The sequence below is a fragment of the Eptatretus burgeri genome, chromosome 15 (genome assembly GCF_056783735.1).
Source record: "Eptatretus burgeri isolate ZD-2024b chromosome 15, Ebu_testis_v1, whole genome shotgun sequence".
Classification (NCBI taxonomy): domain Eukaryota; kingdom Metazoa; phylum Chordata; class Myxini; order Myxiniformes; family Myxinidae; genus Eptatretus; species Eptatretus burgeri.
Window position 1 is genome coordinate 12,874,820 of NC_140975.1, and position 20,539 is coordinate 12,895,358.

Below are 20,539 nucleotides of genomic sequence, written 5' to 3' on the forward strand. Positions count from 1 at the left end.
TGATTCAACAGCTGAGGGGGATTTTAAGTCAGGATCCTAGGATCACAAGCCCACCACCCTAACCATTAGGCCAACACCAGACCCTTTGACTTTATGCAGGGTAGCATGAAAGTCGTCTTACCCATATCCCAGTGAAGCATTAATTCTTAAACTTTTAATATCAAGGTCATATTCTTCTTCTTCGTTCGTATGCAGCAAAAGGCTGTGGGATAGCATCATTGGCTTAAGGCACGGCTGTGCCGCTGATGAGATTCCTTCTGCTGGTTAGGGCAGGAATTTAGAATTTGTTCATGGTGCTGGCGATAGCTCGCCTTCTCTTCGTGAAGGACACAGTTTGATCTTTCACGTCAATCAACTAATGCTGGCAGATGGGACGTCCGTTTAACGTCCCTCCAAAGGATGCCGCACACAATGAAGAACAACCCTACCTATGAAACACTGGGATGACAGTTTATAGCCGGGTCAGGATTCAAACCCAGGCTAGACAGCTTGGAGGCAAATGTGTGCACCTTTAGGCCCCTTATCAGCCCACAGGTTTTATTGTGCAGCACTTTACAATAATTAATCAGTCATTGCATCTGTCTTGCACCCTCCATCATTCTTCTTGCACCCCACGGTGGGTGAGCGGAAGGGAAGGAAGGGAGGGAGATGCGAGAACTTTATCAATGGTAATGTGACTTTTAGGCCACCCTGTTGTAATCCGCAAACTTAGACTATAATATGACTCACCGTGCCTCCTGCAAACAGTCCTAGTTTCTGTAGAGCCAGAGCGTTAACATGGCCAGGCTGCAGGGTTTCCTCACTGCCAGGGGGTCCTGCAGCAGAAAACTTGTAATTAGGCACGTAGCGTGCAGGTGTGTTCCTCATGTATAATTTATTTGAAACATCAAAAAGTACATATTGTTGTGGAGCTGGCGGTCCAGGTTTATCCACCCGACCCAATTTGTGGTGATGGGTGGTTAACACCGCCAGCCCAGATAGCCAAGCGATTCCTTAAGAGGTGGACACGCTGATCCTCGGGGATTATAACGCACACGGGAGGGGCAGGGTGCAATGGTGAAGCGACGGAGGCACAGATTGATGCCCAGCACAGGGGGGTTTATACTCAAACCCCACGACAAATACACGGACATAGCAAGTTAAAATAAACGTGGGAATTTTATGAAAATAGACAAACATTTACAAAGGACAATAACCAGAATATAATAATACATGAGGTAAACTAAAGTCTAAGTAGAGGCACCTCAACACACAGACTTAAATACAGACAAGGGGAAACAAAATAAAGCAAATCCTTCCTTTATTCTGGCACTTAGCTTGGTCCTGAGATTGTCTTTGTGGAACTTGGAATCGAGGAACTTCATCTTGCGTGTAGAAGTGTGCAAAATAGCGCCAAGTCGCTCTCTCACAGCAGGACAAACGTACGTCAGGCAATTCGTGAGTGGTATTCAATACCAAGGCTCAGAGACCCCGTGCAGCTTAGAATGGCGCCATCCTTTTCGGTGACATACACGAAGTTCCGAGGTCCATCCCACACGACCAACTAGGCGTCGATGGCCAACGTCTTGCTCAGTACGTGAGCTAAATCGCCTCAGCACGAATACGATAATCGTGCCGTCTTCTTCATGCGTCAAAGGAAAGCCAGCCGTGAAGCCCTGTTTTACAAGCCATCTCCTAGCTACGTTCTTTCTCAATCACGTGTGTCCCTCACTCCGCACTCCTGTGTTCCTCCTCTGATCTCTGTCTGACGTCACCGAATCACCGAACAACCGTTCCACCTCTGGGGCGTGGCTTGCTAGCGCGAAACCCGGGAAGGCAAGGCTTCTTGCCTGTTCGGCACTCCTGCCTCGCTTCTGACATCACGCCCATCAATCATCAGCCTCGGGGACGTGACTTCGCCTGCCATCAACCTTGGAGGTGGGGCTTCTTCCTACTTGGTCATGCAGCTCAGTGGTAATGGTCCATTTCTGGACCACCCCCCCCCCCCATGTAGTGATACGTAACACTTAAGCTCACAGTTTCCCTACTTAATTACATTGATATTTCTCCTACATGTCCACGGACCAAACAACTCTATTCAATCCTAACTTTCCTATAAAATTCCTCCATCAACAACCACAACCGTAACAATGCAAACAAGGTTAGAAGCTTTTCTTTCAAACTACCGTTAGAGCCCACTGGCTCATTAGATGGCCACAACTTTCACTTTGTTTTGACCAATTAAACACGGCACCCCTCGGGAATTGAGAATTCATTTGCAGTCACATTTGCTAACACACTCAATCAACCATCAAACGAATTATTATACCACATTATAAACTGTAACAAAATAAAAAATGTAACACAATTTCATTATTCCAACACAATTTCGTGTTAAGTAACATAAATGGAAATACAATGTCATTTCCACTTGCAAAACGAAAGTAACAGTAACTCATCAGATGATCTAATATGCAAATCTTGGTGGTTTAGCACAAAGATGAAGTTAACAAAGAGATTTTCCGAGTTCGAATGTTAAGGATAATGTCATAAAAACAAAAAATGAGAAGCAGAAAAGATCAACGCTGGCAGGCATGCCTCACCTGTCTCGTATACAAATTGATTCCCAGTGGAATAGGATCCAACTCAAACAGACATCTGGTATATCCGAGCACCGAATCCTTTTGGAATGCCTTTGATCTGGCCAAGCTATATGCTTGTAGAAACTAAACATTCCACAAAACATTTTTTGCAGAGTAGGCCTTTGAGCTAGGACATGCCAGATTACAAACTGCCCAAATGTGTAGAACATATGCTTCACCACCTTTCCTCATCACAAACCTTCTTGGTCTAATAGAAAACAGGTAAACAGGTATGTATGTAAGGGTGCTACTGTAAAGACTTATTTTTGTCCAACACTCCTTCCAAATTCCATATCCAGGCTATGCATGACGTCATCGCCAGGCACCGAAGGAATGGAGGACTCAGTTGTTACTCATTTTACTTTTCTTGGTTGTTTGTTTTCTTGATTTCTTTCTCATTTGTCCGGGTGATATCTCGGCCATCCTTTGAGAGAGGAAGCTGAAATTTGGGGACAAAAGTGAAGATGTGCTTTGGCAAAAACAGCATTTTTTATTTTTTGATTAATCAATTCATTGATTAATTACTTAATTATTATCGATTTATTAATTCCTTCTTTATTTTCTTTCTCATCTGGGCAATATCTCAGGCACCTTTTGAGCTCGGAAGCTGATATTTGGACACGACAGTGGCCAAGTGATTTGGCTATAAAGGGTATTTTTTGACTTATTGATTGATCAATTAATAAATTAATTATTAATTTTCCGATTAAGTACTAAATTTTCAAAAAGTTACCGATTCAGACGAAAGTGTTGTTTTTGGTATGCTTTTAGCAAATTTATTAAGAATTTTTTTTTTCAGGTTGAAGGCTACAGGCACGGACTGAATAGTCCTCATCGAGGCCAAGCCTTAAATAAAAGAACTGCATGAATAGAAAAGAAAAGAGAGAATAGTCTATAAGAGTTTTTGAGATGATAATATAATTATTTTACGATTACTATTTATTTATTTTGATTATGCAATTAATCAATTCATTATTGTACACCACTCCCTCCCAATTCCGTCCCCATGTGCTGCACGGCCACATCGCCAGGCCTCCTGGCAATGGCATGCGCTGGAGGATTTGTTATTTTTTATTTGGCATGGAGACGGTGTACCTCCGCTTGTTTTCTTGTCTTTTCTTTTTTCCTTTTTAACCTTTAAAGCTCTAAAAATGATGTGTCTGATTAAGGCATGTGGTGTTGAAAATTCTGACCTGGGAACAAAGGCGAGATCGTGAAAGAATCACCATTGCAGTCAATTTGAAGCAAATGGCCTTCTCTACAGCCAACGAAGAGCTGTGAGGCTGAAGTCCAACAGAATGAGCAAGGTCGGAGTAATTGCTTGGAAAAGTTCCGTGGCTGTAAGTACAGACAGGGTGAACTCATGACAGACTGAAATGGCATGGTAAAAGGGAATAACAAGGAATAACCAGGAATAACAAGGAAATTTAATTTAACGCAGGAAGAGGTCGTTAGGCTCATTATGCCTAAAGCACACCAACACCAGATTAAATAAATATGTCAAAGCTAACCACTTAACATCGTGGGGGGGGGGGGGGGTTATTTATTTTTATTTTAAAATTGGTGGGGGGGGGCGATTTTAGGGTGAGGAATATAAAACACCGATGGCACACTATCCCTGGATGAGACCCTTTCCCAGACATCACATTCAGCACAGATGTACACAATCACCCATACACACTCAGGTTACCTACGTGTCGTGCCTACCTGTACCCTCTATCTCCAATGCTTCTTGGTACCTATCTAATTCCAATTTAAACTTATCTACAGCTGTTTCTGCTGCCACTACCTTTCCACGAGACCATTCCATTCATGACCTACTCTCTGAATAAAAGTCCCCAGACTTTACGACTGTCTTAACTCCCCTCTTCTTTACTGTTCGGCTATGGCCCTTGGTTCTATCATTGTCTATTCTGCTGAATAATTCATCTGCACTTATTTTGTCTATACCCTTCATTATCTTAACATCTCTATCATTTCCATCATAATCACCTCCTTTCTAATGTAACAAATGAACCGAGGCTACACCCAGTCATGTAAATAGAGAACCTTGGTTACATTGATAGACAAAGTCTGTGCATCTGGTTCCAGATGTCAATCATTTATTCATTTTGCCTAAAAGGAGCAAAGAAGACCAACAAACTATGACGTCAGTATTGTGAACACCCTTCATATATCCAATAGGCATGGAATGTGAAAGCAGAGAAAAACCAAAGCATGGGAAGTACCACAAATCTCTTTGCCACTTCTCCAATGAGTCCGGCCCTTGCCGAGACAGGCAGGTTTGGCACACTTAGACCCAGCATGGTGTCATGACGCCCTGGAAGAACCACATCTTCATCGATGACCTCCTTTCCATCCTCAGATGGCAAACTTACAGGCCTAGAAGTGGAGAGCACACACTTCCAGGATTTCATGCTACAGAATGAATGATTGGCAAGTACGTTGCATATCGTCTGGCACATACCTGCTACGAAGCAGATATACGTTGTCACTTTGCTCGACACTCCAAATGCTCATGTGCCGATCACCGATGGTGAATAACTGTTTCCAGTTACTTGGGTTAAAGGTCAGCCCCAAAAGATTAACACCATGAAGGGAATGGCAACACAACAAGGTGCAATTCATCCAGTCCCTGTGGATTACAATTATGATCCGATTACAGAAATATAGGAGATAAAGTATTTTGTTGCACTTGTCTCTTTTACACAAGTCAGAACGTCATTATCGATCAAACTTACTGTTTGTCCTGTCAAAAGGCGATTTATAGAGATCAATTAATTCAAAGGTGGGTATTTTTTAAGCGGCTACAAATGGATAAGTGGAGAAATGTCAATAATGCTCAAATCGTTATTGTGCATATAAATGATCATTGCCACCGACTGGCTGCAGAGGAAATAATCATTTGCATGTGAAATGAACAATTGAAGCAACACGAGGACCCGAATTTCAATTGCAACAAGAGAGCTGCAATCGGAGATTGCTGATGGTTCCCGATATCGCCAACACGTGGAATTCTGCCTCATAATGAAAACAAACGTTTTTCCCCCCAAAAGTGGGACACCATGGACACCAAGACTTAAAACAATGAATGCCTCCCTACGACAACCATAATAATTTAAAAAATCAGATAATTGAAAAATTAAATAATTAAATATGGGGAAATTAAAACAAAGGACCACCTGTCCCAACACTCACCTTGATCAGGAGCAAGTCACTCAAACCCCTTGCAGACCTCCTTAGACCCTGAATTTTTTGATGCCGTTAACAAACAGGTACATCACCGCTGATGAAGGTTGTGGTCAAGTTTCATTGAAACTGTGTGCAGTTCGGAGAAGAGAGCAAATACTTATTTTGGGCAGATCAAAAACCCTTCCTATTTTGGGTGGGTCAAAAAAAAAAAATCTATGAGCATAGATTTTGATGTGGTCGATAAACTTTGGTAAATCACGGGTGATGAAGGTTGTAGTTAAGTTTCATCGAAATTGTGTGTGTAGTTTTGAAGAAGAGAGCAAATACCTAATTTGGGGGGGGTCAAAAACCCTCCCATAGACCCCCTTAATGAGCGCAGATTTTGATGCGGTCAATAAACTTTGGTACCACATGGGTGATGAAGGTTGTAGTCAAGTTTAATCGGAATTGTGTCGAGTTTCCAAGAAGAGAGCAAATACCTATTTTGTGGGTTAAAACCTCCCCAGACCCCCTTAATGAGCGCAGATTTTGATTCGGTCGATACACTTTGGTACATCACGGGTGAAAAATGTTGCGGTGAAGTTTCATCAAATCGTGTGTATTAGTTTCAGAGAAGAGAGCAAATATCTATTTTGGGGCAATCAACACCCCCACACCCCCAAACTTCGACCCATTTAATGAATGCAGATTTTGTGGTGGTTGATACACTTTGGTCAATCACGGGTGATGAAGGTTGTGGTCAAGTTTCATCGAAATTGTGTGTGTTGTTTTGGAGACAACAAATACCTATTTTGGTAGGTCAAACCCCTCCCCTTATCCCCCCCCCACCGGTAGACGCCCTTAATGATCGCAGATTCTCATAAACTTTGGTACATCATTGTTGATGAAGGTTGTGGTCAAGTTTCATCAAAATCGTGTGTAGTTTTGGAGAAGAGAGTAAATACCTATTTTGTGGGGGGTCCAAAACTCCTCCGGAGACACCCTTAATGAGCGCGGATTTTGATGTGGTCGATAAACTTTGGTAAATCACGGGTGATGAAGGTTGTAGTTAAGTTTCATCGAAATTGTGTGTGTAGTTTTGAAGAAGAGAGCAAATACCTAATTTGGGGGGGGGGGTCAAAAACCCTCCCATAGACCCCCTTAATGAGCGCAGATTTTGATGCGGTCAATAAACTTTGGTACCACATGGGTGATAAAGGTTGTAGTCAAGTTTAATCGGAATTGTGTCGAGTTTCCAAGAAGAGAGCAAATACCTATTTTGTGGGTTAAATCCTCCCCAGACCCCCTTAATGAGCGCAGATTTTGATTCGGTCGATACACTTTGGTACATCACGGGTGAAAAATGTTGCGGTGAAGTTTCATCAAATCGTGTGTATTAGTTTCAGAGAAGAGAGCAAATATCTATTTTGGGGCAATCAACACCCCCCCCACCCCCAAACTTCGACCCATTTAATGAATGCAGATTTTGTGGTGGTTGATACACTTTGGTCAATCACGGGTGATGAAGGTTGTGGTCAAGTTTCATCGAAATTGTGTGTGTTGTTTTGGAGACAACAAATACCTATTTTGGTAGGTCAAACCCCTCCCCTTATCCCCCCCCCACCGGTAGACGCCCTTAATGATCGCAGATTCTCATAAACTTTGGTACATCATTGTTGATGAAGGTTGTGGTCAAGTTTCATCAAAATCGTGTGTAGTTTTGGAGAAGAGAGTAAATACCTATTTTGTGGGGGGTCCAAAACTCCTCCGGAGACACCCTTAATGAGCGCGGATTTTGATGCGGTCAATACATCTTCGTTAGGCCTCAGATATGAAGCTTGTGGCGAACTTTCATCAAAATTGTGTGTTTAGTTCAAGCGATAATGACTGAAGTGTTTACGGACTAACTCACTGGACACTGCTCGATTGCATGAGCTCCTCAAAACGATGTCCCAGGTGAGCGAAGAATTAAAATTTGAAGGAAAAAATGAAATAATTGAATAATGATTTTTTTTTAATTGAGCAATTGAAAATTCAATAAATGAAAATTGAAATAATTATATAATCAACAATTGAAAAATAAATAAATGAAAAATGGGAAATAAATAAAGAATTGAAAAATGACAAATATAATGATTTAAAAATTTTTTTAAAAATGGAAAAATTATTCTTCAAAAAGCTGGACACCACGGACACCAAGACGAAACACTTCATACCTCCCACAGGTCAGGTCAGGTATGGGAGCATGTGCCAGAACAGCACGTCGCTGCGTCCACTTTCCGCCGGTACTCCAGGGGCCTCCGTCTGGCCATCCCCCAGGCAGATGCCAGGCCCATCCCCATCTCCTTGAGATGATGGTCAACCTGTTGCAACCATGAGGCACGTGGTCGACCCACTGGCCTCCTCCACTCATGAGACTCCCTCGCTGAGAGAATCTGGTGAGCAGGATCAGAGTCAGGAAAACGAGCCACATGTCCATACAGCCGCAACTGACGCTCACGGACTATGCAGGTAACAAATCTCATCCGAGTCTCTCTCAGCAACCGCTCGTTGGACACAAAATCCGACCAGCGATAGCCAAGGATTCTCCGAAGAGACCTGGTACCAAAGGAATTAAGTCTCCGTCTCAGATCCTTGGTCAGAGTCCAAGTCTCGCACCCATAGAGCAAGAGTGGAAGTACCAAGGACCTGAAGACTCGGACTTTCGTCCTCCCGCACAGGTACCGGCAGCGCCACACCCCATGATCCAGTGAATCCATGACTCCCCAGGCCCGACCCAGACGTCTATTGACCTCTGACTCGCAGCCAGCAGAGACATGAATATCACTGCCAAGGTAAGTGAATCTCTCCACGACCTCAACATCCTCACCACAAACAGACACAGACAGGACAGCAGCATCCAAGATGTCACCGAAAGCCTGGATCTTAGTTTTGACCCAAGAAACCCGTAATCCCAACGGCTCAGACTCCTCATTCAGCACCTCGAGGGCCCCCAAGAGGATGTCTAAAGTCTCCGCAAAGATAACTGCATCATCTGCAAAGTCAAGGTCCGAGATCTTGACATTCCTAAATGACGCACCGCAACTTGATCTCTCCGACATCCTCCCTAGAATCCAGTCCATACAAGTGCTGAAAAGTGTGGGGGCAAGTCAACATCCCTGACGAACTCCAGTAACAACTGGAAATAAGTCAGAGATGGTACCACCACACTTCACAGCACTCTCAGTACCAGAGTAGAGTTCAGACATCAGATCGATCAGTTTTGGTGGCACCCCACGAAGACCAAGAATCCTCCAGAGGACATCCCAATTCACTGAATCGAACGCTTTACAGAGATCAACATAGGCTGCAAGCAGCCCCTGCCGAAACTCTCGTCTGCGTTCGGTGAGGACACGAAGTGCAAGGATACGGTCAATCGTTGACCTCTTTGGTGTAAAGCCTGACTGCTCTGGACGCTGGTGCTCAAGCAGATGGTGGCGAACCCTATCGAGAATTATCCGAGCAAAGACCTTGCCCGGCACTGAGAGCAGCGTCACCCCTCGGTAGTTGTTGCAGTCTTGGCGATCACCCTTCCCTTTCCAGAGAGGGACAACAAGGCCCCTCTTCCAGTCAGTTGGGATGATGCCTGTGTTCCAGGCAGAGCACAAAACTGCATGCAACGACATGAGTGCAGCATTTCCACCAGCCTTGAGAAGTTCGGCATGGATGCCACAGATCCCTGGAGCTTTGCCCCGTTTCAACTGGTTCACCGCAGCCCGTGTTTCCACAAGCGTAGGTGGACCACAGTTGATTCGAGGGTCAGCAACAGGGATTGTAACACCCTTGACGTCCAACTCGACAGTTGGGGGATCAGCCTGGTACAACCGCTCAAAGTAACCGGCCCAGCGGGCCTTCACTTCAGACTCCTCTGTCAAGAGCCTACCACTCTCTGCTCGAACTGTAGTGCTCCGAGGGATGGGCTTGGATGAACGTAATGCGCGAATTCCCCTGTAAGCGGGACGAGAATCACCTGTCCACAGGTGATGCTCTACCCCCTCACAGATTCCTCGCACATAGGCCTCCTTGTCCACCCTCAGTGCACGTACAGTTTTACACCTCAGCTCCCTGAACAGCTCAGCTCTGCCATTCAGCCTGGCCCTGCGACTCTGGTCAATGGTATCCAGTGTCCCTTGAGAGACAAAATTCTTCTTTGCCCTGCGGTGAGCTCCAAGGCATCCACCGGCAACATCAAGGACAGTGGTCTTGAAGGCGCTCCACAACTCTTCAGGACCCCCCAAAGCACCCAGACCCCCCCCAAGTGTCCACTCAGCCTGTTCGCAAACTCCTCAGCGACTCTCTCATCCCTGAGCTTGGCAACATCCAGCCTCGGCTGGGATGGTACCATTCTCCAGGATTTAAGGTGCAGCTTTAGAGTTGCTACAACAAGCCTGTGGTCAGTATTGAGGAACTGAGCACTCCGGTAGACCCTGCAGTTCTGGATCGTCCTCCAACGACCGTCAATGAGGACATGGTCAATCTCCTTTGCCACACCGCCAGCGTTGGAATACCAAGTCCAGCGATGAGCTTGTGGGCGCTGAAACCATGAACCAGCCACCCTAAGTCCATGACTTCTTGCAAAGTCAAGGAACTTGGTGCTATTCTGGTTCATAGTTCCTGACCCATGGGGACCAACACACACCTCATAACCGTCCCTATCAGTTCCAGTCGATGCAATGAAATCCTCCAAGACTAGAAGTGTATCTCGTCTGGGGGCACTGATCAACCACAGTCTCGAGTGTGGCGTAGAATGCATCCTTCACGGTGAGATCACTCGCCTCAGTCGGAGCATAAACAGAGACCAGGGAAATGACACCTAAGGAGTGACGAATCCTTAATCTCATAATACGCTCGTTGACCGGTGTTACCTCAATTATCATTGGGGTCAGCTTATTGGACACAGCTACAGCAACTCCTTGTGTATGGTAACCATCAGAGCGACCAGACCAATAGTAGGTGCAACCACGCACCATTATCTCGCCGCAATCCAGTCTCCGAACCTCAGAGAGAGCTGCAATCCCGATGTCCAAACGCTTGAGCTCAGATGATAACAGAGACAGGTGATCATCCTCTCTTAGGGATAGGACATTCCAGGCACCCACCCGAAGGGACTGCCTCAGGTTAACCCAAGGAGACCGCCGTCTGGTGGACGACACCTCAGCACCACTCCGACACACTCTCCCGCAATCTGACCCAGGGATGTTACCCCGTGGTTTCCCTCCTATCAAAGATTGGGGGTCCCGAAGGCTTTGCCCCAATCCCGTCATCCAGTGAGCTGCCCTGCGAAGGGAAGCTGCACAGGAGGTACTCCCACGGAGTGGGTTTTCAGATTTTTTTGCGTTTTGCGGAATGAAGGGTTTTACGGTGGCCGGAGTGCAAATCCTGCCACCAACCTCCTAATAAGAAGTGACCCAACTGCAGGAGGACGTCCGCAGACACAGTTGGGCACTAGATATGGATGGCCGTTGGCTCACAAGGAGCTCCTCCGCCCTTTGACAGGTTTTGTTTTTAATCCTGCTGGGTGTCCATATCCAAACACCCTCCTCACCAGAAAACCTGGTGGGGGAGACGGTTTAGTCGCCGACAACCCGACCATGGAACAGGTTAGTACAGGTTTACATGGTACCTGGAGCAGGTCACAGATCGAACCTGACCTGACAATGACCTCCCTCCGGGAATCATAATTAGAGCGAGGATGCAAGATAAGGTAATATGTTGATCAAAAGTTTCTCTTTTTCTGCTTGAACTCATTGAAGAGTCTTAACCAACACCTTTACCTGCATCTCTACCTTATTTTCCCTCAATTTTATAACCTTGCTTTCGACACGACAGCCTGGATTAACTGCTCCAAAATACAGCGCCCCTTGCTGGCACCGCACAAGCAATCAATTATCTGAATTGATAATCATACTAAGACATGCAATTTGGTGTCTGTCTGTCTGACTGTGATACAATCAGTGATTAGTTGGCCAATTACTTATTCAATCAACCAAACTTGCCAGGGTGATGAGGGGTCACATGACGGAGGTTGTAGTGACTTCATTTGCCCTCCTCCCCAAGGAGATTTTCCACCTTGGACGAACGCGTGTTATAAGGTGTATAAAAAAACCTTAATATAAGGTGTATAAATAGCTACATAAAAAAATTATTATAACCACAAAACTATTCAGTCAATTCTGTACAACTTGTAATTACCTTTTTAAACAGTCGCTGCTGTTGTTTAACAGTAAACTGAAAGATATTTGGAAGAAACCCGACGTCTTTGGGGTATTCTATGCTTATCACGTCCTCTAGAGACTACAGGACCCGGACGTCACTACTTGCTAGGCCTCCAGGTAGGGCACAATATTCATTAGCTAATAAAGGTGTTTAAATGAGTCGCTACGCATGAATGCTGAATCCCATTGCCTGTCCGATTTTCTAGCTATGATCACATGATATGTGGACTGCAGATGGATTGTTAGCTCACCTGGAGCATAGTTCATAACGTCTTGGGACCTCATATGTGATTTCTCCCAGCTACATTTCGAGCATTCACCCATTGTCCAGAGCAAAAAAGGAGATTTTTTTTCCACTTATAAATGACCAAGTCTCGACAATTGCTCTGATGAAGGTCAAAGTCAGGTGTACTGCCGGTCAACATACTCTTACCATTTACCAACCATAGTTGATAAAATTAATTGTTCTCTCTGGTCCACATCTTGCTCTTCTTTTGTATTCATCACACGATTGCTCGTAGCATCCTTTGCTGGGGGCGTTGCTGCGCCACTGCTGCAGTGCCTCCTGTAGATTAGAGGCGGAATTTGTAATTTGTTCAGGGTGCCAGCGATAGAAGGACGTCGTGGAATATTTAACATCCACCAACGAATACTGATACACCAGGACACCCAGTTTGACGTCCATCCCAGGGATGGCAAACAATTATGAATCTCTCTGCCTGCAAAACACTGGGATGACAGTTCATAGCTGGGTCGAGATTCAAACTCAGCTCAGAGGTGAGTGTGCATATCTCAAGGCTATATGTTGTCTGCTGACTCAGAACGACACTTGAGCCTTCATTGAGATTCGCATTGCATTTCATTACACAAGATTTTTGATGGGAACAATAATTTATTGCCTGTAGTACAATGACATTTCATAAAATACATCTCATAGTCTTCTATTGCACTTGCTTTATTGTCCATTTGATTGATTGCTCTTGATGCAAAGATTTCTGATGCAAAAATTTATTTGCTTAAATATGTTTATGCAACCAGAATGTACCCTGACCTGAAGGACCATTGGCTAGATTCGCATGGCACATTGTGAGATGTGCATCCAATCACAACGTTACTGCTGTGACGTCAACAAAGCTTTTGGCATCACAGTGGTGGTCTGCATTCTCTTTCCACAGTACATTACAGATGGAGTTCTTGTAGTTTGTTTACTTTCATGTACTTGGAACATCATGGCCTTAGATAATTCACAGCAAGACCCTTTCACACTACCAGAGTTAAATTCAATAAATTTTAACCAATCATATTAGCCATTCGAAGGGGTTGATTGATTTGTTGGTTTGCGTGCAGATTTCCAATAACATAATCAAATGGAAGACCAAATACTGAATTGGAGTCATCAGAAGGAACCTGACGAAGTAAAGAGCAAAGATGGAGTCATCAGGAGGAACCTGGATGGGATTATGGTTTCAGCCACTACCCCACTACCCTCAAATCCATCCAGGCATAGCCAAGTAAGCCTTACAGAAGACATTCTGCAAGAAATCACTTCTCCCAAAGCAGATAAACAAAGAAAGAGAAAGAAAGTAAAAAAAAAAAAGCAAGAATTAGAAGGAATGAAGAGAAATGTGAAAAAGTAGAAAGAAGTGTGAAAGGAACAAAGAACAAAGATGTCAGGAAGAACCTGGACAGATATATTTAATCAGTTACTCCCTGGGCTCAAACACAGCAACAGGTACAAGCTACCAGAGGTCGATCAACTCAGAGTCGTCATCATCATCCGCGCAGCTCGGTGATATTTGAATAAGTGAGTTCACGTTCACCAGGTGGACTTTTCAACACCGTATCCTTTAGTTCCTGAAGGTATTTGACAAAATGAGCTCGTTTTCCGAAAGAAAGTTAAACTGACAACGTTCATCAATGGGACCCTTCATTTGACAAAGACTTGGCTGTGGAACCAAGTTCCACATTCTCATCAATCTCATTCTTCCCTCCATGTTTTCAAGACTGCTGTTCATCACTATCTCAGATCATCCCCCATCCAAAACCATGATCACCGTTAAACCCTCCCCCGAAGCCCACTTCCTTCCAAATTCAAAGTGTTTGCAACTGTGTCCATCTCATTTAACTCTTGCGTTCTCCCATACCCCTCATCGTTACCTGCATCCCTTGTTTGTCTATTTTCTCCCTCGGTCATGCTGTTGGCATTTCCCCCTTCTTTCTCTGCGGTTCCTTTTGTTATGTTACGTCCTGACCCGTTCTGTTTTCTAGCTCTTTGACAAACCTTCACCTCATAAACAAAAAACAAAGAACAAACTTTGGGCCTTAAGCATTGAGCCATCCACAGATGCAGTTTTGTTCTTCCTTACTTATTAAACTTATATTTAACCTTATTACTTTACCTTTACCGACATTATTTTCAATTTAGATCTGAGGATGGTTCCACCATAATATTGATTGGATTTATATTTTGTAAATAATTATTTACAGCTTATGCAGGAGTTTGAACCTTCGCACATACGTACACGTGACAAGTACATTGGGAAACGTCAATGTAATTTTACAAGATGCACTAAAAATACGAGACGACAGACAAATCAACATACGATATGCGGTTTGAACCTGGGATCACAGCACCATAAGCTAAGTGTTTTGATGGGAATGGCAAACAAGTCAGCATGGTGTTGTGTGTAAACATTACATACCACACACATAAGGAAAAGTCCGGTAGGCCGGAGAAGCTCGCCAGGTAAGGACCAGTGTAACTGAAACTCAGGAAAGAGATTTCCAGCTCTGCACCACCTGAAACAGCAAACCGACAATACTATGTTAAAAACTCAATCAACTAAGACAACCTTGAACGCCCAAATAAATCATAAAAACACAATCTCTTTAAACTACCATCTGATATTCATAAAAGTTCAGTCTTCATTCTAAAAGTGGAGCTCACTTTCATGCATTCTATTTGTAAATCTTCTTCTTGTTCAGGTCAGGTCAGGTATGGGAGCATGTGCCAGAACAGCACGTCGCTGCGTCCACTTTCCGCCGGTACTCCAGGGGCCTCCGTCTGGCCATCCCCCAGGCAGATGCCAGGCCCATCACAATCTCCTTGAGATGATGGTCAACCTGTTGCAACCATGAGGCACGTGGTCGACCCACTGGCCTCCTCCACTCATGAGACTCCCTCGCTGAGAGAATCTGGTGAGCAGGATCAGAGTCAGGAAAACGAGCCACATGTCCATACAGCCGCAACTGACGCTCACGGACTATGCAGGTAACAAATCTCATCCGAGTCTCTCTCAGCAACCGCTCGTTGGACACAAAATCCGACCAGCGATAGCCAAGGATTCTCCGAAGAGACCTGGTACCAAAGGAATTTAGTCTCCGTCTCAGATCCTTGGTCAGAGTCCAAGTCTCGCACCCATAGAGCAAGACTGGAAGTACCAAGGACCTGAAGACTCGGACTTTCGTCCTCCCGCACAGGTACCGGCAGCGCCACACCCCATGATCCAGTGAATCCATGACTCCCCAGGCCCGACCCAGACGTCTATTGACCTCTGACTCGCAGCCAGCAGAGACATGAATATCACTGCCAAGGTAAGTGAATCTCTCCACGACCTCAACATCCCAACCACAAACAGACACAGACAGGACAGCAGCATCCAAGATGTCACCGAAAGCCTGGATCTTAGTTTTGACCCAAGAAATCCGTAATCCCAACGGCTCCGACTCCTCATTCAGCACCTCGAGGGCCCCCAAGAGGATGTCTAAAGTCTCCGCAAAGATGACTGTATCATCTGCAAAGTCAAGGTCCAAGATCTTGACATTCCCAAATGACGCACCGCAACTTGATCTCTCCGACATCCTCCCTAGAATCCAGTCCATACAAGTGCTGAAAAGTGTGGGGGCAAGTACACATCCCTGACGAACTCCAGTAACAACTGGAAATAAGTCAGAGATGGCACCACCACACTTCACAGCACTCTCAGTACCAGAGTAGAGTTCAGACATCAGATCGATCAGTTTTGGTGGCACCCCACGAAGACCAAGAATCCTCCAGAGGACATCCCGATTCACTGAATCGAACGCTTTACAGAGATCAACATAGGCTGCAAGCAGCCCCTGCCGAAACTCTCGTCTGCGTTCGGTGAGGACACGAAGTGCAAGGATACGGTCAATCGTTGACCTCTTTGGTGTAAAGCCTGACTGCTCTGGACGCTGGTGCTCAAGCAGATGGTGGCGAACCCTATCGAGAATTATCCGAGCAAAGACCTTGCCCGGCACTGAGAGCAGCGTCACCCCTCAGTAGTTGTTGCAGTCTTGGCGATCACCCTTCCCTTTCCAGAGAGGGACAACAAGGCCCATCTTCCAGTCAGTTGGGATGATGCCTGTGTTCCAGGCAGAGCACAAAACTGCATGCAACGACACGAGTGCAGCATTTCCACCAGCCTTGAGAAGTTCGGCATGGATGCCACAGATCCCTGGAGCTTTGCCCCATTTCAACTGGTTCACCGCAGCCCATGTTTCCACAAGCGTAGGTGGACCACAGTTGATTCGAGGGTCAGCAACACCCTTGACGTTGCTTGACGATTGTAACACCCTTGACGTTACCCAGCGGGCCTTCACTTCAGACTCCTCTGTCAAGAGCCTACCACTCTCTGCTCGAACTGTAGTGCTCTGAGGGATGGGCTTGGATGAACGTAATGCGCGAATTCCCCTGTAAGCGGGACGAGAATCTCCTGTCCACAGGTGATGCTCTACCCCCTCACAGATTCCTCGCACATCGGCCTCCTTGTCCACCCTCAGTGCACGTACAGTTTTACACCTCAGCTCCCTGAACAGCTCAGCTCTGCCATTCAGCCTGGCCCTGCTACTCTGGTCAATTGTATCCAGTGTCCCTTGAGACAAAATTCTTCTTTGCCCTGCGGTGAGCTCCAAGGCATCCACCGGCAACATCAAGGACGGTGGTCTTGAAGGCGCTCCACAACTCTTCAGGACCCCCCAAAGCACCCAGACCCCCCAAGTGTCCACTCAGCCTGTTCGCAAACTCCTCAGCTACTCTCTCATCCCTGAGCTTGGCAACATCCAGCCTCGGCTGGGATGGTACCATTCTCCAGGATTTAAGGTGCAGCTTTAGAGTTGCTACAACAAGCCTGTGGTCAGTATTGAGGAACTGAGCACTCCGGTAGACCCTGCAGTTCTGGATCATCCTCCAACGACCGTCAATGAGGACATGGTCAATCTCCTTTGCCACACCCTCAGCGTTGGAATACCAAGTCCAGCGATGAGCTTGTGGGCGCTGAAACCATGAACCAGCTACCCTAAGTCCATGACTTCTTGCAAAGTCAAGGAACTTAGTGCCATTCTGGTTCATAGTTCCTGACCCATGGGGACCAACACACACCTCATAACCGTCCCTATCAGGTCCAGTCGATGCATTGAAATCCCCCAAGACTAGAAGTGTATGTCGTCTGGGGCACTGATCAACCACAGACTCGAGTGTGGCGTAGAATGCATCCTTCACGGTGAGATCACTCGCCTCAGTCGGAGCATAAACAGAGACCAGGGAAATGACACCTAAGGAGTGACGAATCCTGAATCTCATAATACGCTCGTTGACCGGTGTTACCTCAATTATCATTGGGGTCAGCTTATTGGACACAGCTACAGCAACTCCTTGGGTATGGTAACCATCAGAGCGACCAGACCAATAGTAGGTGTAACCGCCCACCATTATCTCGCCGCAATCCGGTCTCCGAACCTCAGAGAGAGCTGCAATCCCAATGTCCAAACGCTTGAGCTCAGATGATAACAGAGACAGGTGATCATCCTCTCTTAGGGATAGGACATTCCAGGCACCCACCCGAAGGGACCGCCTCAGGTTAACCCAAGGAGACCGCCGTCTGGTGGACGACACCTCAGCACCACTCCGACACACTCTCCCGCAATCTGACCCAGGGATGTTACCCCGTGGTTTCCCTCCTATCAAAGATTGGGGGTCCCAAAGGCTTTGCCCCAATCCCGTCATCCGGTGAGCTGCCCTGCGAAGGGAAGCTGCACAGGAGGTACTCCCACAGAGTGGGTTTTCAGATTTTTTTGCGTTTTTGCGTTTTGCGGAATGAAGGGTTTTACGGTGGCCGGAGTGCAAATCCTGCCACCAACCTCCTAATAAGAAGTGACCCAACTGCAGGAGGACGTCCACAGACACAGTTGGGCACTAGATATGGATGGCCGTTGGCTCACAAGGAGCTCCTCCGCCCTTTGATAGGTTTTGTTTTTAATCCTGCTGGGTGTCCATATCCAAACACCCTCCTCACCAGAAAACCTGGTGGGGGAGACGGTTTAGTCGCTGACAACCCGATCATGGAACAGGTTAGTACAGGTTTACATGGTACCTGTAGCAGGTCACAGATCGAACCTGACCTGACACACCTGACCTTGTTGGGTGACAAAAAAACCTGAGATTCAATCTGCAATGGCCTTGGCTGTTTAAAAACAGTGGTCATTTCGACCTTTTGACCAAGGCAACCTTTTCCCTGACAATATCTGCTGCTCTTCCTTTGCTCAAATAGGTTCTTCTGAGCACGTCCTTGTCAAAGTGGACATCTCTCTGGCTGTTATCAGAGAACCACCTCACCGCCGTCGAGTCTGGCATTTCACTCAAGCCAACTGGCAGGGCCTCCGAGCAGCCATCAAACTTACAGACTGCTCTCCCATCACTACTTTCTCAAACATCAACTCATCCTGGGAATTCTTTCAAAGAAACTTGTTCTCCCTCATGCACAGATTTATCCCCTCTCGTGTTCAGTTGTCCTACCCTTCCTCTCGCCCTTGGTTTACTGAAGCTTGTGGTGAGGCAGTTGTCCTGAAACAACTTGCCTTTGCCTCATGGAAAGCAAACTCAACTGAGGGCAATCTCAGTTCTTTCCACAAAGCTCAGAACACGTGTGTATCTACCCTCAGGAGAGCCAGAAAACAACATCTTTCTCATCTCAAGTCTGAAGTCTCAAACCTCTCTCCCTCCTCAAAATCCTGGTGGCGTTTAATCAAATCTGATTCTGGTGTATGTTCCCCCTCCATCCCCTCCCTTACCTCAAATGGCCACACTGCTGATACCACACGTGATAAAGCCGAATGTCTAAACTCGGTGTTTGCAACTAAATCTTGTGTCCTAAACCCATCACTTTCTCTACCCACTTTACCCAGTCTCACCCAACTGTCCCTGGACTCTGTATCCTTTTCTCCTGACAAGGTGGAGAGCTTGCTTTCAAACCTCGAGTCAGATTCTGCAACCGGTCCAGACGGCATCAGCCCACGTGTCCTCAAAGCCTGCTCTTCTGCTCTTGCTCACCCTCTCTCTGTTCTATTCACCCTCTCATTTGCCCAAGGTCATCTGCCATCTGCTTGGAAATCTGCTAACATCACTGCCCTGCATAAAAAGGTGCAAAAACAGATCCCTGTAACTACAGACCAATCAGCCTTCTCCCAATCATCACTTCAGACATGAAATCCTTCCTCTTCTCCAATGGCTTGATTTCCAATCATCAGTTTGGTTTCAGACCAGGTCACTCTACCCTGTATATGCTGCTTCTGCTCTCCCATCAATGGATGGAGGTCCTCAATGCCAGACAGGAAATCCGAGCCGTATCCCTGGACATATCACGTGCTTTTGACACAGTCTGGCACCCTGCACTACTCACCAAACTCTCTTCCCATGGTATTCAAGGCCATTTCCACTCATGGCTCGCAGACTTCCTCTCCTGTCACAGTCAACGTGTGGCCCGAAATGGAGTTCTTTCATCCCCTCTTCCTGTGCAGGCTGGAGTTCCTCAAGGTAGCGTTCTGGGCCCTGTTCTTTTTCTGGTTTTCATCAATGATCTCTCCGACTCTCTGGAAAATCCTCTTTATCTCTTTGCCGACGACTCCACCCTCTGCCGTACCATCTGTCATCCCTCAGACCGGCAAGCAGCAGCTTCTTCGCTCACTGCAGATCTGGATAAAATCACAAACTGGTCCAACACGTGGAACATGTCTTTCAATCCAGACAAATCTCACACTTTCACTATGTCTCTTTGAAAGGACCGTTAAGAAAACCCCCCCATCCACTTTCTCAACAATCCTCTGGAAGAAGTCTTTTCTTTCAAGCTTCTGGGTCTCACTATCTGCCATGACCTTTCCTGGGAAAGTCACATTTCCAACCTCGCCTCAAAAGCCAGTCGCTGACTGGGAATCCTCCGTCGTGCAAAGTCCTTCCTTGGCCCTCTTGAGATCCTGACCACTTACAAAGCTTTTGTCCGTAGCCTGATGGAGTACTGCTCTCCCCTCTGGGCTGGTGCTCCTGCCTCCCACCTTTCTCGGCTTCACGTTGTCGAAACCAGGGCATTTAAGATCATCGGCATCTCCCGCAATGAAGCTGAGTCTTTGGGCCTCTCACTCAATCACCGCAGGTTGGTCGGTGGTCTTTCTGTCTTCTACCAACTCCTCTCCAGCCTTGCC

At 46.2% G+C, this 20,539-nt stretch overlaps 1 protein-coding gene across 5 annotated transcripts in view; it reads right to left on the reverse strand.

The window, feature by feature from the left end:
• CFAP43 (cilia and flagella associated protein 43) overlaps positions 1-20,539 on the reverse strand; it is a 145,971-nt gene that overhangs the window by 96,199 nt on the left and 29,233 nt on the right. For 2 of the 5 annotated variants that reach the window (XM_085857480.1, XM_085857482.1), the window contains exons 3-7: positions 14,749-14,845; positions 5,089-5,256; positions 4,850-5,003; positions 3,815-3,959; positions 730-815 (exon numbers count right to left, since the gene is read on the reverse strand). In XM_085857480.1, coding sequence (XP_085713606.1) covers positions 730-815; positions 3,815-3,959; positions 4,850-5,003; positions 5,089-5,256; positions 14,749-14,845 — 650 coding nt within the window. Of the gene's footprint in view, positions 1-729; positions 816-2,582; positions 2,843-3,814; positions 3,960-4,849; positions 5,004-5,088; positions 5,257-14,748; positions 14,846-20,539 lie in introns of those variants that run through there. The other 3 variants (XM_085857481.1, XM_085857483.1, XM_085857484.1) reach the window with 3 other exon arrangements.